Raw genomic sequence first — 20299 nt, forward strand, 5'->3', positions numbered from 1 at the left:
CAGTAGCACCTGGGTATTTGATACTGGTTCTGTTACTAATATTTGCAACTCGAAACAGGGGCTACGGATTAAGCGAAGATTGGCTAAGGACGAGGTGACGATGCGCGTGGGAAACGGTTCCAAAGTCGATGTGATCGCGGTCGGCACGCTACCTCTACATCTACCTTCAGGATTAGTATTAGACCTAAATAATTGTTATTTAGTGCCAGCGTTAAGCATGAACATTATATCTGGATCTTGTTTGATGCGAGACGGTTATTCATTTAAATCAGAGAATAATGGTTGTTCTATTTATATGAGTAATATCTTTTATGGTCACGCACCCTTGAAGAGTGGTCTATTCTTATTGAATCTCGAGAGTAGTGATACACATATTCATAATGTTGAAGCCAAAAGATGCAGAGTTGATAATGATGGTGCAACTTATTTGTGGCACTGCCGTTTAGGTCATATCGGTGTAAAGCGCATGAAGAAACTCCATACTGATGGACTTTTGGAACCACTTGATTATGAATCACTTGGTACTTGCGAACCGTGCCTCATGGGCAAGATGACTAAAACACCATTCTCCGGTACTATGGAGAGAGCAACAGATTTGTTGGAAATCATACATACAGACATATGTGGTCCGATGAATATTGAAGCTCGTGGCGGATATCGTTATTTTCTCACCTTCATAGATGATTTAAGCAGATATGGTTATATCTACTTAATGAAACATAAGTTTGAAACATTTGAAAAGTTCAAAGAATTTCAGAGTGAAGTGGAAAATCATCGTAACAAGAAAATAAAGTTTCTACGATCTGATCGTGGAGGAGAATATTTGAGTTACGAGTTTGGTGTACATTTGAAAAATTGTGGAATAGTTTCGCAACTCACGCCACCCGGAACACCACAGCGTAATGGTGTGTCCGAACGTCGTAATCGTACTTTACTAGATATGGTGCGATCTATGATGTCTCTTACTGATTTACCGCTATCATTTTGGGGATACGCTCTAGAGACGGCCGCATTCACGTTAAACAGGGCACCATCAAAATCCGTTGAGACGATGCCTTATGGTTTGGCAAGAAACCAAAGTTGTCGTTTCTGAAAGTTTGGGGCTGCGATGCTTATGTGAAAAAGCTTCAACCTGATAAAGCTCGAACCCAAATCGGAGAAATGTGTCTTCATAGGATATCCAAAGGAAATTATTGGATACACCTTCTATCACAGATCCGAAGGCAAGACTTTTTTTGCTAAATTCAGAAACTTTCTTGAGAAGGAGTTTCTCTCGAAAGAAGTGAGTGGGAGGAAAGTAGAACTTGACGAGGTAACTGTACCTCCTCCCTTGTTGGAAAATAGTACATCACAGAAAACTGTTTCTGCGACACCTACACCAATAAGTGAGGAAGTTAATGATAATGATCATGAAACTTTAGAACAAGATACTACTGAATCTCGTAGATCAACCAGAGTAAGATCCGCACCAGAGTGGTACGGTAATCCAGTTCTAGAAGTCATGCTACTAGATCATGATGAACCTACGAACTATGAAGAAGCGATGGTGAGCCCAGATTCCGCAAAGTGGCTTGAAGCCATGAAATCTGAGATGGGATCCATGTATGAGAACAAAGTATGGACTTTGGTTGACTTGCCCGATGATCGGCAAGCAATTGAGAATAAATGGATCTTCAAGAAAAAGACTGACGCTGACGGTAATGTTACTGTCTATAAAGCTCGACTTGTCGCAAAAAGGTTTTCGACAAGTTCAAGGGGTTGACTACGATGAGACCTTCTCACCCGTAGCGATGCTTAAGTCTGTCCGAATCATGTTAGCAATTTCCGCATTTTATAATTATGAAATTTGGCAGATGGATGTCAAAACTGCATTCCTGAATGGATTTCTGGAAGAAGAGTTGTATATGATGCAACCAGAAGGTTTTGTTGATCCAAAGGGAGCTAACAAAGTGTGCAAGCTCCAGCGATCCATTTATGGACTGGTGCAAGCCTCTCGGAGTTGTAATAAACGCTTTGATAGTGTGATTAAAGCATTTGGGTTTATACAGACTTTCGGAGAAGCCTGTATTTACAAGAAAGTGAGTGGGAGCTCTGTAGCATTTCTGATATTATATGTGGATGACATATTATTGATTGGAAATGATATAGAATTTCTGGATGGCATAAAGGGATACTTGAATAAGAGTTTTTCAATGAAAGACCTCGGTGAAGCTGCTTACATATTAGGCATAAAGATCTATAGAGATAAATCAAGACGCTTAATTGGACTTTCACAAAGCACATACCTTGACAAGATTTTGAAAAAGTTCAAAATGGATCAAGCAAAGAAAGGGTTCTTGCCTGTGTTACAAGGTGTGAAGTTGAGTCAGACTCAATGCCCGACCACTGCAGAAGATAGAGAAAAAATGAAAGATGTTCCCTATGCTTCAGCCATAGGCTCTATCATGTATGCAATGCTGTGTACCAGACCTGATGTGTGCCTTGCTATAAGTTTAGCAGGGAGGTACCAAAGTAATCCAGGAGTGGATCACTGGACAGCGGTCAAGAACATCCTGAAATACCTGAAAAGGACTAAGGATATGTTTCTCGTATATGGAGGTGACAAAGAGCTCACCGTAAAAGGTTACATTGATGCAAGCTTTGACACTGATCCGAACGATTCTAAATCGCAAACCGGATACGTGTTTACATTGAACGATGGAGCTGTCAGTTGGTGCAGTTCTAAACAAAGCGTCGTAGCGGGATCTACATGTGAAGCGGAGTACATAGCTGCTTCGGAAGTAGCAAACGAAGGAGTCTGGATGAAGGAGTTCATATCCGATCTAGGTGTCATACCTAGTGCATCGGGTCCAATGAAAATCTTTTGTGACAATACTGGTGCAATTGCCTTGGCAAAGGAATCCAGATTTCACAAAAGGACCAAGCACATCAAGAGACGCTTCAACTCCATACGGGATCTAGTCCAGGTGGGAGACATAGAGATTTGCAAGATACATACGGATCTGAATGTTGCAGACCCGTTGACTAAGCCTCTTCCACGAGCAAAACATGATCAGCACCAAGGCTCCATGGGTGTTAGAATCATTATAGTGTAATCTAGATTATTGACTCTAGTGCAAGTGGGAGACTGAAGGAAATATGCCCTAGAGGCAATAATAAAGTTATTATTTATTTCCTTATAATCATGATAAATGTTTATTATTCATGCTAGAATTGTATTAACCGGAAACATAATACATGTGTGAATAAATAGACAAACAAAGTGTCACTAGTATGCCTCTACTTGACTAGCTCGTTAATCAAAGATGGTTATGTTTCCTAACCATGAACAATGAGTTGTTATTTGATTAACGAGGTCACATCATTAGTTGAATGATCTGATTGACATGACCCATTCCATTAGCTTAGCACCCGATCGTTTAGTATGTTGCTATTGCTTTCTTCATGACTTATACATGTTCCTATAACTATGAGATTATGCAACTCCCGTTTACCGGAGGAACACTTTGGGTACTACCAAACGTCACAACGTAACTGGGTGATTATAAAGGAGTACTACAGGTGTCTCCAATGGTACATGTTGGGTTGGCGTATTTCGAGATTAGGTTTTGTCACTCCGATTGTCGGAGAGGTATCTCTGGGCCCTCTCGGTAATGCACATCACATAAGCCTTGCAAGCATTACAACTAATATGGTAGTTGTGAGATGATGTATTACGGAACGAGTAAAGAAACTTGCCGGTAACGAGATTGAACTAGGTATTGGATACCGACGATCGAATCTCGGGCAAGTAACATACCAATGACAAAGGGAACAACGTATGTTGTTATGCGGTCTGACCGATAAAGATCTTCATAGAATATGTAGGAGCCAATATGGGCATCCAAGTCCCGCTATTGGTTATTGACCGAAGACGTGTCTCGGTCATGTCTACATTGTTCTCGAACCGTAGGGTCCGCACACTTAACGTTACGATGACAGTTATTATGAGTTTATGCATTTTGATGTACCGAAGGTTGTTCGAAGTCCCGGATGTGATCACGGACATGACGAGGAGTCTCGAAATGGTCGAGACATAAAGATTGATATATTGGAAGCCTATGTTTGGACATCGGAAGTGTTCCGGGTGAAATCAGGATTTTACCGGATTACCGGGAGGTTACCGGAACCCACCGGGAGTCATATGGGCCTTATTGGGCCTTAGTGGAAAGGTGAAAGGGCTGCCCATAAGGGCTGCGCGCCTCCCCCCTCCCCTAGTCCTATTAGGACTAGGAGAGGTGGCCGGCCACCCCTCTCCCTCTTTCCCCCTTGGGAATCCTAGTTGGAATAGGATTGGGGGGGGGGAGTCCTACTCCCGGTAGGAGTAGGACTCCTCCTGCGCCCTCCTCCTGGCCGGCGCACCTCTCCCCCTTGGCTCCTTTATATACGGAGGCAGGGGGCACCTCTAGACACATAAGTTGATCTTCGTGATCGTTCCTTAGCCATGTGCGGTGCCCCCCTCCACCATATTCCACCTCGGTCATATCGTAGCGGTGCTTAGGCGAAGCCCTGCGACGGTAGAACATCAAGATCGTCACCACGCCGTCGTGCTGACGAAACTCCTCCCCGAAGCTTTGCTGGATCGGAGCCCGGGGATCGTCATCGAGCTGTACGTGTGCTAAGAACTCGGAGGTGCCGGAGTAACGGTGCTTGGATCGGTCGGATCGGGAAGAAGACGTACGACTACTTCCTCTACGTTGTGTCAACGCTTCCGTTGCAATCTACAAGGGTACGTAGATCATACTCTCCCCTCGTTGCTATGCATCACCATGATCTTGCGTGTGCGTAGGAAAATTTTGAAATTACTACGTTCCCCAACAGGAGGAAAGTAGAACTTGACGAGGTAACTGTACCTGCTCCCTTATTGGAAAGTAGTACATCACAGAAAACTGTTTCTGCGACACCTATACCAATTAGTGAGGAAGCTAATGATGATGATCATGAAACTTCAGGACAAGATACTACTGAACCTCGTAGATTAACCAGAGCGAGATCCGCACCAGAGTGGTACGGTAATCCTGTTCTGGAAATCATGCTGCTAGATCATGATGAACCTACGAACTATGAAGAAGCGATGGTGAGCCCAGATTCCGCAAAATGGCTTGAAGCCATGAAATCTGAGATGGGATCCATGTATGAGAACAAAGTATGGACTTTGGTTGACTTGCCCGATGATCGGCAAGCAATTGAGAATAAATGGATCTTCAAGAAGAAGACTCACGCTGATGGTAATGTTACTGTCTACAAAGCTCGACTTGTCGCAAAAGTTTTTCGACAAGTTCAAGGGGTTGACTACGATGAGACTTTCTCACCTGTAGCGATGCTTAAGTCTGTCCGAATCATGTTAGCGATTGCCGCATTTTATGATTATGAAATTTGGCAGATGGATGTCAAAACTGCATTCCTGAATGGATTTCTGGAAGAAGAGTTGTATATGATGCAACCGGAAGGTTTTGTCGATCCAAAGGGAGCTAACAAAGTATGCAAGCTCCAGCGATCCATTTATGGACTGGTGCAAGCCTCTCGGAGTTGGAATAAATGCTTTGATAGTGTGATCAAAGCATTTGGTTTTATACAGACTTTCGGAGAAGCCTGTATTTACAAGAAAGTGAGTGGGAGCTCTGTAGCATTTCTGATATTATATGTGGATGACATATTACTGATTGGAAATGATATAGAATTTCTGGATAGCATAAAGAGATACTTGAATAAGAGTTTTACAATGAAAGACCTCGGTGAAGCTTCTTACACATTAGGCATAAAGATCTATAGAGATAGATCAAGGCGCTTAATTGGACTTTCACAAAGCACATACCTTGACAAGATTTTGAAGAAGTTCAAAATGGATCAAGCAAAGAAAGGGTTCTTGCATGTGTTACAAGGTGTGAAGTTGAGTCAGACTTAATGCCCGACCACTGCAGAAGATAGAGAGAAAATGAAAGATGTTCCCTATGCTTCAGCAATAGGCTCTATCATGTATGCAATGCTGTGTACCAGACCTGATGTGTGCCTTGCTATAAGCTTAGCAGGGAGGTACCAAAGTAATCCAGGAGTGGATCACTGGACAGCGGTCAAGAACATCCTGAAATACCTGAAGAGGACTAAGGATATGTTTCTCGTATATGGAGGTGACAAAGAGCTCACCGTAAGAGGTTACGTTGATGCAAGCTTTGACACTGATCCGGACGATTCTAAATCGCAAACCAGATACGTGTTTACATTAAACGGTGGAGCTGTCAGTTGGTGCAGTTCTAAACAAAGCGTCGTAGCGGGATCTACATGTGAAGCGGAGTACATAGCTGCTTCGGAAGCAGTGAACGAAGGAGTCTGGATGAAGGAGTTCATATCCGATCTAGGTGTCATACCTAGTGCATCGGGTCCAATGAAAATCTTTTGTGACAATACTGGTGCAATTGCCTTGGCAAAGGAATCCAGATTTCACAAGAGGACTAAGCACATCAAGATACGCTTCAATTCCATCCGGGATCTAGTCCAGGTGGGAGACATAGAGATTTGCAAGATACATACGGATCTGAATGTTGCAGACCCGTTGACTAAGCCTCTTCCACGAGCAAAACATGATCAGCACCAAGGCTCCATGGGTGTTAGAATCATTACAGTGTAATCTAGATTATTGACTCTAGTGCAAGTGGGAGACTGAAGGAAATATGCCCTAGAGGCAATAATAAAGTTATTATTTATTTCCTTATATCATGATAAATGTTTATTATTCATGCTAGAATTGTATTAACCGGAAACATAATACATGTGTGAATACATAGACAAACTTAGTGTCACTAGTATGCCTCTACTTGACTAGCTCGTTAATCAAAGATGGTTATGTTTCCTAACCATGAACAAAGTGTTGTTATTTGATTAACGAGGTCACATCATTAGTTGAATGATCTGATTGACATGACCCATTCCATTAGCTTAGCACCCGATCGTTTAGTATGTTGCTATTGCTTTCTTCATGACTTATACATGTTCCTATGACTATGAGATTATGCAACTCCCGTTTGCCGGAAGAACACTTTGTGTGCTACCAAACGTCACAACGTAACTGGGTGATTATAAAGGAGCTCTACAGGTGTCTCCAATGGTAGATGTTGGGTTGGCATATTTCGAGAATAGGATTTGTCACTCCGACTGTCGGAGAGGTATCTCTGGGCCCTCTCGGTAATGCGCATCACATAAGCCTTGCAAGCATTACAACTAATGAGTTAGTTGCGGGATGATGTATTACGGAACGAGTAAAGAGACTTGCCGGTAACAAGATTGAACTAGGTATTGGATATCGACGATCGAATCTCGGGCAAGTAACATACCGATGACAAAGGGAACAACGTATGTTGTTATGCGGTCTGACCGATAAAGATCTTCGTAGAATATGTAGGAGCCAATATGGGCATCCAGGTCCCGCTATTGGTTATTGACTGGAAACGTGTCTCGGTCATGTCTACATTGTTCTCGAACCGTAGGGTCCGCACGCTTAACGTTACGATGACAGTTATTATGAGTTTATGCATTTTGATGTACCGAAGATTGTTCAGAGTCCCGGATGTGATCATGGACATGACGAGGAGTCTCGAAATGGTCGAGACATAAAGATTGATATATTGGAAGCCTATGTTTGGATATCAGAAGTGTTCCGGGTGAAATCGGGATTTTACCGGAGTACCGGGAGGTTACCGGAACCCCCCGGGAGCTATATGGGCCTTAGTGGGCTTTAGTGGAAAGGAGAAAGGGGCAGCCCAAGGTGGGCTGCGCGCCTCCTCCCTCCCCTAGTCCTATTAGGACAAGGAGAGGTGGCCGGCCCCCTCTCTCTCTTTCCCCCCTCGAGGAATCCTATTCCAACTAGGATTGGGGGGGGGGGAATCCTACTCCCAGAGGGAGTAGGACTCCCTTGGCGCGCCCTCCTTGGCCGGCCGCCCCCTCCCCCTTGGCTCCTTTATATACGGAGGCAGGGGGCACCCTAGAACACACAAGTTGATCCTTAAGATCGTTCCTTAGCCGTGTGCGGTGCCCCCTGCCACCATATTCCACCTCGATCATATTGTAGCGGTGCTTAGGCGAAGCCCTGCGACGGTAGAACATCAAGATCGTCACCACGCCGTCATGCTGACGGAACTCCTCCCCGACGCTTTGCTGGATCGGAGCCCGGGGATCGTCATCGAGTTGTACGTGTGCTAAGAACTGGAGGTGCCGGAGTAACGGTGCTTGGATCGGTCAGATTGGGAAGACGTACGACTACTTCCTCTACGTTGCGTCAATGCTTCCGCAGTCGGTCTGCGTGGGTACGTAGACAACACTCTCCCCTCTCGTTGCTATGCATCACCATGATCTTGCGTGTGCGTAGGAATTTTTTTGAAATTACTGCGTTCCCCATCAGTATCATTATGCCGTTGGATCAATTGTTACCTTAGTTGCGATCTTCCTCACATTTGTTGTGATGAGGGTAAGTTTTCTCTAGTGTTTTGCTTTACACATGGATACTTAGCTTATTTTCCTCTTAAATGGCATAATTACCTAAGTTAGATAAGAAAATGAGCTATACTTAGCTTATTCAGTTCATTTATGACATACTTAACATACTTAGGTCAAAAATGTCATGATAATCTTTATTACCTCCAAAATGATATAGACTTAGCTTATTTTTCTCGAAAATGACATAATAACCTTACTAAGCTCCAAAATGACCTATTTACCTAGCTTAGCTCTAAAATGACCTACACTTAGCATTTTTACCTAGCTTAGCAATAAAATGACATTTTTACCTACCTTAGTTGAGGAAGCTTGGATTCATGGAGTGTACTATTCTTCTGATGCTTCCTTGTTGTTTATGAAAACTTGTTTGGATATGTATGTCTATATGGATATGTTGTTGGAAACTTGTTTCTGGTTATGTATATATGGATATGTTGGACTTTGTTGAACTATGTTATTGGATTTGATGAAATATGTTGTTGGACATGCTGTTGGATATGTATGCATGTATATCTGTGTTTGAAACCATGTCTAATTAATTGGATTTAAATAAAAACAGGGGATATATAGCCTCTTTGTCGTCTGCTAGCAGACGGCAAAACAGGGGATATATAGCCTCTTTGCCGTTTGCTAGCAGACGGCAAAGAGTTTTGCCGTCTGCTAGCAGACGACAAAGAGGACACGTGGCAGTCACCTGTGTAAATTGGGAACACTGGCTGCCTATTTGGTCATTTTGCCATCTGCTGGCAGACGACAAAGTGACCAGCTATGTCGTTTGCCAACAGACGGCAAAGATTCAAACCTCTTTGCCGTCGGCTGGCGGACGGCATAGCTGGACACGTGGCAGCTTTCCAGTGTTGCCTAGCTGAGTGCCGTTTGTCAGCAGACTGCAAAGAGTGTCGTTAACCCCCTAACGGCTCTCACGCCACCGCTGTTGGAAATATGCCCTAGAGGCAATAATAAATTGATTATTATTATATTTCCTTGTTCATGATAATCGTTTATTATCCATGCTAGAATTGTATTGATAGGAAACTCAGATACATGTGTGGATACATAGACAACACCATGTCCTTAGTAAGCCTCTAGTTGACTAGCTCGTTAATCAATAGATGGTTACGGTTTCCTGACCATGGACATTGGATGTCGTTGATAACGGGATCACATCATTAGGAGAATGATGTGATGGACAAGACCCAATCCTAAGCCTAGCACAAGATCATGTAGTTCGTATGCTAAAGCTTTTCTAATGTCAAGTATCATTTCCTTAGACCATGAGATTGTGCAACTCCCGGATACCGTAGGAGTGCTTTGGGTGTGCCAAACGTCACAACGTAACTGGGTGGCTATAAAGGTACACTACGGGTATCTCTGAAAGTGTCTGTTGGGTTGGCACGAATCGAGATTGGGATTTTGTCACTCCGTGTAAACGAAGAGGTATCTCTGGGCCCACTCGATAGGACATCATCATAATGTGCACAATGTGACCAAGGGGTTGATCACGGGATGATGTGTTACGGAACGAGTAAAGAGACTTGCCGGTAACGAGATTGAACAAGGTATCGGTATACCGACGATCGAATCTCGGGCAAGTACCATACCGCTAGACAAAGGGAATTGTATACGGGATTGATTGAGTCCTTGACATCGTGGTTCATCCGATGAGATCATCGTGGAACATGTGGGAGCCAACATGGGTATCCAGATCCCGCTGTTGGTTATTGACCGGAGAACATCTCGGTCATGACTACATGTCTCCCGAACCCGTAGGGTCTACACACTTAAGGTTCGATGACGCTAGGGTTATAAAGGAAGTTTGTATGTGGTTACCGAATGTTTTTCGGAGTCCCGGATGAGATCCCGGACGTCACGAGGAGTTCCGGAATGGTCCGGAGGTAAAGATTTATATATAGGAAGTCCTGTTTCGGCCATCGGGACAAGTTTCGGGGTCATCGGTATTGTACCGGGACCACCGGAAGGGTCCCGGGGGCCCACCGGGTGGGGCCACCTGCCCCGGGGGGCCACATGGGCTGTAGGGGGTGCGCCTTGGCCTACATGGGCCAAGGGCACCAGCCCCTAGAGGCCCATGCGCCAAGATATAGGAAAAAGGGGAGAGTCCTAAAGGGGGAAGGCACCTCCGAGGTGCCTTGGGGAGGATGGACTCCTCTCCCCTCTTAGCCGCACCCCTTCCTTGGAGGAAGGGGCAAGGCTGCGCCTCCCCCCTCTCCCCTGCCCCTATATATAGTGGAGGGGAGGGAGGGCATCCATACCTGAGCCCTTGGCGCCTCCCTCCCTCCCGTGACACCTCCTCCTCTCCCGTAGGTGCTTGGCGAAGCCCTGCAGGATTGCCACGCTCCTCCATCACCACCACGCCGTTGTGCTGCTGCTGGATGGAGTCTTCCTCAACCTCTCCCTCTCTCCTTGCTGGATCAAGGTGTGGGAGACATCGTCGAGCTGTACGTGTGTTGAACGCGGAGGTGCCGTCCGTTCGGCACTAGGATCATCGGTGATCTGAATCACGACGAGTACGACTCCATCAACCCCATTCACTTGAACGCTTCCGCTTAGCGATCTACAAGGGTATGTAGATGCACTCTCCTTCCCCTCGTTGCTGGTTTCTCCATAGATAGATCTTGGTGACACGTAGGAAAATTTTGAATTTCTGCTACGTTCCCCAACAACCGCACCGTCGTCCGCTGTCTTTGCCGTCTGCTGGCCTCGGATGACGGACGGCACAATCCTTTGCCGTCCGTTTTCAGGAAGCGGACGACAAAGAAGGCCTTTGCCGGCACGTGTTCAGCCGGACAGTTTGCCGTCCACTGGCAGACGGCAAACATGTTTGCCGTCTGCGGATCTATGCCTTTGCCGTCTGCCATGGCGGACGATAAAGAAGCTGATTCTAGTAGTGGAGAGGCCACAAGTCGAGTGCATCCGTTGCCGCCTGTCGTGGTAACAGGGATGAGCTGATTCAACGATTTTTGTTTGGATCCAGTCGCGGCGATTCGTGGACCTCTCTCTTGCAGTATGAGGTTTCGTCGAGGGTCATCACAGGGTTGTGCTTGGTGGTCGATGACGAAGAAGCATGGCGCTGCAGCAATTGCTCGTATGGTCTACGTATCCCCGGTTGCTCTAGATATGCCGACCTCTATCTCGGTGGGGATCGATGAGTTTCGGCGGAAGCCTTGTCCCGAGTCATATCGGGGCCAATGATGGCAACGCCTCTTGCATTGTTCTTCACTCCTTGGAGGCACTGTGGTGGAATTTCTCTCCTCTTCCTCTAATACGGGCTGGGGCTTCGGGCCGGCTCCTTTCGAGCCGGCTCCATTCACAGCATTGGCGCTTTGGGCATGTCTGTGGGCTCCTGTGTCTCGTTTACTTAGGCTGGTCACAGTGGGGAAGAACTTAGGAGTAACATCACACACTCCAATACAACTTTGCTTATGTGGCACATATTTAATGAAGAGAGAGGTGCTTGTGGTAACTAGCTAAGTTACCGGAACATCACACACTCTAAGAAACAATGAGTCTATAACTTAATAAATGCATCGTTGCATGACGCTACATAGATGTTCCTACCCACTATGGAGGTAGTAACATAGTCTAGAAAAATGTGTAAGTTCCTAGCTTATGTTCTTGCCCATTGTGACCAGCCTTACCAGTTTGAGCTGTGTTGCTGCTCCTAGACATCCATGTATCTTGACGGAGTTTTTATTTTCGCTTTAGCGTGTGTTGTATCAATGTTTGGACTTCATGTCCTTGCCCGTAACGACATCATTAATTTAACGCCGTGCTATAGGCCTCTTATATATAAACGGAAACGAAAACGAAAATACTTGTCATCCCTTTTTGAATTATCCAAGCTCCTGGATGCTACTCTCTCTGTCCGAAAATACTTGTCATCAAAACAGACAAAAAGGGATGTATCGATACATCTCTTTTTGTTCATGTTGATGATAAGTATTTTCAAACGAAGGGAGTACATAATGCCTTGCTTTAAGTAGCAGTAATAGCCACCCCTTCATTCCATAATTTAGTGCGTCCGCGTTTTCCAAGATTCAAGTTTGACCGCAAATTTAACCAACAAGACCGACTGCGGCAGGAGTAAAAATTATATCACTGAGTTCATATCGAAAATACGAATTCAGTTGTATAACTTTTGCTCCCGCGGCAGTCGGTATCGTTGGTTAAATTTACGGTCAAACTTGAATTTCGGGAAGCACGGACACACTACATTGTAGAATGGAGGGAGTATAAATTGTCAGAAATGTAAGTAATTTAGCACTAATGTCTACATTTTTACTGACGAGGATACTCTACATGTTGCTGGACATGATGTCGTGCATTTATAAATACTTTTCTTGCTTCGTGCTGCATTCTTTCCTGTCACAATACTTCTTTCTAGGAAACTTCAGCGATTTGTTTCCTGAGAACATTTCTTGCATATCGGCCGCGTGAAGCTCAAAAAACAAAACACACAACCCACCCCGTAGAGAAACATAAGGCGCGCCTACGCGTGTAGTTGTATAATAATACTACTGGCCGATTCTGCTCGACCAAAAAACAGCCCAAACCATCCGCAGTCCTGGTCTGCCGACGCGGGAAACCAAAGAGTTGACCAAGAAGCCAACCGATAGGAACCCTAAACTTAGTTCATTCATGCAGAAGCAGAAGACCATTTCAATCTCAACCAATGTAACAACACAATGCATGCACCGGCTGGATCTACACCATGGATCGCTTAACCCCTCGACAAAGTCAAAGGGTCCGGGCACCATCTTTAAATAGCTAGCCACGCCCTCCCTCACTCATCACTCCAAAGCAGTTAGTACTTACTCTGTTACTCCAGATCGAAGCTCGTCTCGAGAACCCTTCAGCCGACGACCTCCACTCACTCATCTGCAGGCTCCCCGATCCGGTTCGTCGTAGAAAGGATGAGGTCGGCCATGGATCTTGACCTGGCCAGCTGCAGCGAGGCGCTGTTCAAGTTCGCGGTGTTCGTCCTGGTGCAGGCGCTGGTGTACCTCATCCTGTCCCAGTCCTCCGACGTCTTCTCCGGCGCCAGGAGCCTCAGCAGCTTCCGTCGCCCGGCGAGGTCCGTCAGCCTCCGCCGCATGGTCACGCAGCTGCTCACGGAGATGCCGGCGGGCGGCGAGCTGTCGTCTCCGGCTGCCAGGCTGCGGGACGGGGGATCCGATGGTGCAGGCGTGGACGTTGACCTGGAGATGGAGCTTATGTTAATTGGTTGCTCTTTTTCATCGTGAACTTTTTTACTTGGTGTGTGATTCTTAGGATGTAACGTAATTTCTAGAGGCCTAGATGGTCAGTAAATTAGTAGCGCCACTTCTCATGGCATCCTCCCGCGAGACAAGTTATTATCTGCCGTTAGAAACGCATACCAGTTTTGTTACAGTTTCTTTAGCGCCACTTCTCACGGCCTTCCTTAGTTTTAATTGAATGAAGAAATTTTCTAACATGGAAAGAAGTATAGAAATCACAAATCACCACCAACATCCACCGCGATGAAGCCATACCCCCCTTTAACTTAAATTTAGTACTCTCAAATATATGAAACCATATAAATCATACCCTCGAGTCGTTTAGAAGCTAAAGTGCCAAATTTTATGTGGTTTTGACCACTCTTTTTTGCGCGCGGGGGGAGGCTAGCGCCATCATCGTTCCCACAACCTCATTCCACCAGCCAACGGTGTCCGAGGTAAGACCGTCAAGCAAGATGAAGGCTCGGGCGGTGTAGGCTTAAGGGTAGGCAGCGCAATGGCGGGCGTATACAATACAGTGGCAATGAAAACATGTACCAGCGCGACCATGGTCGCATTGACACACATCACTAGGTCAGCCGCATAGTAGGAGCTCCCCTGCCACATATGTGGGCCAACGGACACGCGAGGAATGCACGCGAGGAGTGCAACGAGTAACTGTACTCTCATAAGCAGATGTCATCCTTTCTTCTCGAGTGCATGCCGGATTTGAGCGCCGTGTCGTATGGGGCGAGGTGGCCGCAAGCCATGACCTCCCTTGCCGTCGTTCACCGGTTCATCTCAGTTGAGAGAGCGTAGGAGAAGCATGGATTGTCGAAGGAGGAGGCTGCGTCGCGACAATGCTTTGAGCTCTGCCAGAGGCGGGGAAGGAGGAGTTGTAGGTGCCGATTCCTCGTGTCCCTTGTCAATTCCTTTGTCATGGATATAGAAGGAGGGGCGACGGAGCACCTAGACATGGATTGGGATCCGAGGAGACGACTGATCACGGGCGGTGGCACGAAACTGGACACCTACTTGGGGAAAAGAGATAGTGAGTCAATGTCCTAAACCTCGGTCAAAACCGTTTAATATTTGACATGTCATCTTCAAAACCACTCAAGGGGATGATTTATACGATTTTATGAATTTGAAATTATATCAAAATTGAGTTCAGGGGATATGACTCCATTGGGATGGATCTTAGGGGTGATTTGTAATTTGTATGCTTCCTTTTTCTGACATGCACCAGGCTTTATATATGCGGCTCATGTCATGTTGCCCATGCCAAAAATTCCAAAGCCCATGCAAAAGTTCAGCCCGACACGGCACACGATTAAAAAGGGCCTTACCCGGCCTTCGACCCACCACGAAACAAGGCCGATCTCGAAAGCGAAGTCTTAATGTCGTCGGGCATGGCACGTCCCTTTTTTATTGCAAGCCGGTATGACACGGTCCGATGCGGCCCGTCCAACACTTTTTTCTCTTATTGTTTTCAATTTTTTTCTTTTTCCTTAAATTTTATGTTTTCCAACTTTTTTCTCTTATTGTTTTCAATTTTTTTCTTAAATCTTAGGTTTGTTCTACATCTTCTCTTATTTAAAAAAAACTTATTTTTTTAGTTTTTTCTAAGTACTTTAAAACAAAAGGAACAAAAGGCTGAAAAGTAACACGGGCCAACCCGGAGCCATGCCGGGCCAGGCCGGCCTTTATAACTGCCATGCTGGGCCGATTCCCATGCCGTGCCCGGCCCTTTTACAGCCAGGCCAGCCCATGTGGCCAGGTTTTCATCCCCACCTAAAAAAAAACTATTCTTCTCCTCATACAGGTGGCCTCATATTGCTCAGTGGTGATACCTAGATGATATCAAGAGGAGAACCGGGGCAGGTTATGGGGCTATCATACATGAAATTCTAGAGCACTTTACTAGTTTTACATCGTGTAATTTTATTCATAAATTTAAGAACTTGAAATGTCGAAGCTCACAATCTAGCAAAGCATTAACTAAAACTAAGGCTTGGTCGCCATGTTTGGTTGGGTCACCCCTGGATCTTCATTTCGTCCGTGTAAATTATGTGACGGATCAATAAAGTGATTGTCTAAAAAAACCCTAAAAAAAATATTCCCAACCCCTAAAAAAACACTATTCCCCGCACCCACTTCCATCGCTGTCACCCACGACACGAGCTTCTCCTCCTTCCTCAACTCCGCTCTCGCCAGCTTTCCCCTTCCAAAAAAACCGAGTTTGAAAGTCGGTAAGCTGTGCCGCCCCTCTCCGCCTCCGAGGCTCCCTTGCCACGAATCTCGCCGCCATGGCCGCCGCTTCCGCGCCGCTGCTGCTGGCTCTGGCGCTCGCCTTCGCCGCCTCCCTGGCCGCCGCGGGGGACACCAACCGCGTCTACGACCCCTGCACCGACACCAAGATCCAGCGCGGGGACGGCTTCACCTTCGGCCTCGCCTTCGCCGCCAGCGGCGCCTTCTACTCCGGCTCCACCCAGCTCTCCCCCTGCGACCGCCGCCTCACCCAGCTCTCCCAGCTCTCCCTCTTCCGCCCCAAGATCGACGAGATCTCCCTCCTCACCGTCAACACCACCACCGGCTTCAGCCCCGTAAGCGCGATCTCCCCTCCTTCTCCGTTCCGTCCTCGATGCTTCGGTTTCTCTACATTTGCTCGGGGTAACTTGGATTCGCTAGATCCTCCCTGCGCTCCAAGTGCTTGTGGAAATGCGGGAGTATGTGAGGGTCGGTTGGGGTTGTTGCCAATGCTGCTGTGATGCGCCAGCACCATCTGTTTTGGCCTTTGCTGGATGGAATTAGCGTTGGTTGGTATGATCCGTGGGCTTTCTGCGCAATTTATTGATCTAGTCACAGCCATAGGGTGACGATGCTGCTCGGCTAGTTTGCCTGTACGCAAGATCGTCTTCCTAACTCTGCATTGTGACAAAGGGAAAGATTGAAGCTAACATGGACCGATGCCTTCACAATATGTCAGCATGTTGGGGGATTGGAAAATAGTTGTCGCGTGAGGGAAGTTTTCATAACCCCACAGTTTTCCTCTATGAACAATGGTAGGGTTAGCACTGTGTGTGTTCTTTTTTGGTGCTGGAATAGTAGCCTTATATGGGAGCATATATGGTGAAAGCCCAGTCGTGGTAAAGAAAATGCAAATGATGTCGGCTCAAGGCGAATTCATGAAAGGTTCTAACATTTGAAGCGGTAATTCTTATTTCATCAAGCATCTCTGAAATTTCAACTTCAAATACAATTTGTGTTGAAAGAAAAGAAATGAGAAACCTCTGTCATCTTACAAGCTAGTATAACATGAAAAAGAATATGAATGGATGAATTCACTTTCACCAGCAAATTATTCTCTCCCAACGCAACCTGAATTTGAACTTGAAACTCCAAGAAGATGTTTGGCAAATGAAGGAATGCCTCCTATAAAAGGGAAATTTTTCATGTTGAATCGTTGCTTAAACAGAAAAACAAACACTCACCGAATACATTGCCATGGTAATTGATACCATTGGTGAACACAAAAACATGTGCGTCTGTGATATGAAACCTAAATCTCATTGTTGTGAACTTCAGCGACACCACACTTCACTAATGAATTCTTTTTTGATATCTGACTGCATTTACATTTTAGAGACAGCATGGTTATTGCCTTAAGGAGACAGCATTATGAGAGTTTTGAAGGATTATTTTGTGATTCATTGTCCAGCCATCCATTTAGAATGCTAGAAACGAACCATCATTTATATTGTGTTGAATATCCCCTCTGAACTTCCTGCCTCCTGAACTCAAACAAAGAAAAAGGTTTGCTATTTTATACAAGTTATACCGACAGATAACTAGGTATATCAAAGAGCAAGGGGCCTGGCTGGCTTGGTGCTAACATGTTGCTATGTGGCCAGTATGGTTGCTGTGATAGTTTGGTATGGTTAAATTTGGTCGTGAACCAGACATGTGCCAGTATTACTTGCTGGTTTCCAGCAGTGTGAAAGTCGACTTGTCGAGGGAAGGGACGGAGGGTGTCAAGTGTCAAATTGCCAAAGGTTTCTGGATGATGCAATTTGGCCAGTTCTTATTAATTTATGATTACTGTGTTTTCTTTGTTTGGGCATTACTGCTGTCTTTTTTAGTGACAAGAACTTGGCCAGGTGATATTTGTACCTCTAACCCTATCAACTGAAAATGGAGCTTTGTGTGTTTCGATAAACCATGGTGGAACCTGTAGTAGCATTTTGTTAATTCACTGTCCATAAAAGTATCGCACTCCATCAGCCACCTCTTCAGCAGCTATGGAATATGGTAGCCCATTATCCTCTCAAATCATAGTATTCTTTTCATGACTGTTTCACCATCTGTGGATACTGAACTTTCAGGACTAGCACATTCGTTGTTTAGTTTCCATCTCAACTATTCCCATCCCCCTAATTCTGAAAACTCCATGGTAGTTGGTATTGGTTGAGACTTGATCGTCTCCGGCTACAATAGATGAAGAAGTATAGTTTGTCCCAACTTACAATAGGGCGGTATAACTCTGAGAAATTCTGCTCTTTTTTACCTGTGTAATAACCTGAATTTATATTGTGTCATGGCTGACTAGTTCTCACTAGATAATGTTCAGTCATTTTTGTCGTGTGTATACAAATTTGTATGACCAAAGGTCTTTGCATTTTGTAGGCCTCAGCTGGTGGGTACATGGTAGCATTTGCTGGTAGGAAGTATGCAGCCAGATCTCAACCAGTCTTTGTCTCCAATTCCTCAGTTACAGTGTCCAGCTTCACCCTGGTATGGGAGTGGGACCACAGAGATGTACCGTTGTTGCCATCATCCGTAAACTTTTAACCAAGCGAATTCTGAATGTTGCTGCTCTATGTTGTTGATTTATATCTAGGTTCTTGAATTCAACAAAGGCAAGCTTCAGAACCTGCACTGGAAAAAGGATGGGTGCGGTGCCTGCACAGGGAAGCCAAACTTCATCTGCCTGGGCAAGCAAACCTGCGCCATCAGAACAAACATATGCAAGAGCAATAACCAGGGATCCATGGACTGCAGCATCGGCATCCAGCTGGCCTTCTCGGGCACGGACAAGCACGAGTCGGTCCTCAACTCGTGGTACGAGGTGTCGAACCTGCAGCAGTACTCGCTCTACGGGCTGTACTCAAACGTGAAGGGGTCCCTGAGCGGCCAGTTCAACAAGTTCTTCTAGGCTCTCCTGGAACGACCGTTTGTCCATAGCACTCTCCTGCCACTGCCTGTCGCTGTACTCAAGGGGAGCTCTAGGTTTGCCTGCCCCTGCAGCTGATTGTACGCAAACTGATCTAGCTCGTGTGGAAAATCAAAGCTCATCGATATGCATGTATGTACAACCTATTGCGAGTCATTTTATGCGAGTATATTCTTTGTATCACTCTTTGCATTGAAATTCAAATCATGGGACGGACAGATCGTTCGCTGTCGATGGCGTCGTGTGCCGTACTGAAGAAACGTCGTCATGCCCGATCAGAATGCGCGTCGATATCAACAGCTCGCGCATCTTTGTATATATTTTGCTCAGCTGGGTACGACTATTTCTCGATGATACAGAAAAATTGGTCTGCTGGGTTGTTTATGTCTATATTTCTGTGTAGTTCACGTCCTGAATACTACTACTAGGTCGCAGGTCCACTCTTTTATTTTATTTTCCCGGAAGGCGAATGAGGTGAGGAATCCAAGGGAGAGAAGGGGAGCTGTATCTCTGTCTCCCTTGTGGCAACAGGCGGACCGGGCAAAACTCTGTCGACAAATTTGGAGCATCCTGAAAGGGGGATCCTGAGCTGTTGACCTGAATATTCTTGTTCCAAACGTCCATTGCCATTACTGTGTGCATGACGCAGGAAGCAGTCGTTACCTCCACCCGTTGGTTTCATGGAAAATGCACACGCAGAATTGGCAAGGCTGTTCGGACGTTAGCTGATGCATCACAGTCATGCGGACAGCATCGGCCTGATAAGAAACAGGCAGGAGATAGCTATGTTTCCTTGGCTTCTTTGCCAAATGGCGATGTGACCACACCGCACCAATAAAGAAACCACCTGCAGCTAAAGAACTCTTTTTTTGGCGCTGCGAAAACAGAAATCTGCAACTAAAGAACTCTTTTTTTTTTTGCGAAAACAGAAAACTGCAAGTAAAGACCTCTTGTGACATGGAAAAAGATGTGCCTAGCAAGCGCACAGCTCACTAAAGCTCTAAGGGGATTCAACTTTGTGTTGTGTCATCCATCCAAAAGCAGCAGAGATGCCTAAGTTTTCGAATGTACTACAAGAGGGCACTGTGAAGGCACAGGTGCAGCACTAGAGGCCCTCATCAAACCTTTTGCAGCAGCTGAGTTGGGACCTGAGAGAGCACCTGAAGATAACTACTGCTGCGGTTATGGAACAAGCGGTAAAAGCTGTCTGAACTCCGAGCCCAACCTCTTGCTCTTGCTAGAATCTGAGTGTGTTCTGCACTGCATTGGCAAATCATCTTTTCTA

General features: G+C 45.7%; 2 protein-coding genes across 2 annotated transcripts; both read left to right on the forward strand.

The window, feature by feature from the left end:
* The first annotated feature begins 13353 nt into the window (after positions 1–13353).
* Positions 13354–13967, forward strand: LOC123107767 (uncharacterized). Its single transcript, XM_044529688.1, has one exon. It carries the CDS (start codon positions 13458–13460, stop codon positions 13785–13787), a length of 330 nt encoding a protein of 109 aa, XP_044385623.1. The 5' UTR covers positions 13354–13457; the 3' UTR covers positions 13788–13967.
* A 1981-nt stretch (positions 13968–15948) lies between these two features.
* LOC123104897 (uncharacterized) lies at positions 15949–19197 on the forward strand. Its single transcript, XM_044526834.1, has 3 exons — positions 15949–16387; positions 18468–18575; positions 18682–19197. Exons 1-3 carry the CDS (start codon positions 16091–16093, stop codon positions 18994–18996), a joined length of 720 nt encoding a protein of 239 aa, XP_044382769.1. The 5' UTR covers positions 15949–16090; the 3' UTR covers positions 18997–19197.
* Positions 19198–20299: the final 1102 nt, after the last annotated feature.

This window comes from Triticum aestivum, chromosome 5A (assembly GCF_018294505.1).
Source record: "Triticum aestivum cultivar Chinese Spring chromosome 5A, IWGSC CS RefSeq v2.1, whole genome shotgun sequence".
In the NCBI taxonomy this organism is placed as follows: domain Eukaryota; kingdom Viridiplantae; phylum Streptophyta; class Magnoliopsida; order Poales; family Poaceae; genus Triticum; species Triticum aestivum.

What these genes read in the sequence shown, in the direction of transcription:
- LOC123104897 (XM_044526834.1), top strand. Translation starts at nt 16,091, where the DNA reads ATGGCCGCCGCTTCCGCGCCGCTGCTGCTGGCTCTGGCGCTCGCCTTC. An exon ending in CCACCACCGGCTTCAGCCCC is followed by an intron (nt 16,388 to 18,467) that starts GTAAGCGCGATC and finishes TGCATTTTGTAG; the next exon opens with GCCTCAGCTGGTGGGTACAT. An exon ending in CAGTGTCCAGCTTCACCCTG is followed by an intron (nt 18,576 to 18,681) that starts GTATGGGAGTGG and finishes ATTTATATCTAG; the next exon opens with GTTCTTGAATTCAACAAAGG.
- LOC123107767 (XM_044529688.1), top strand. Translation starts at nt 13,458, where the DNA reads ATGAGGTCGGCCATGGATCTTGACCTGGCCAGCTGCAGCGAGGCGCTG.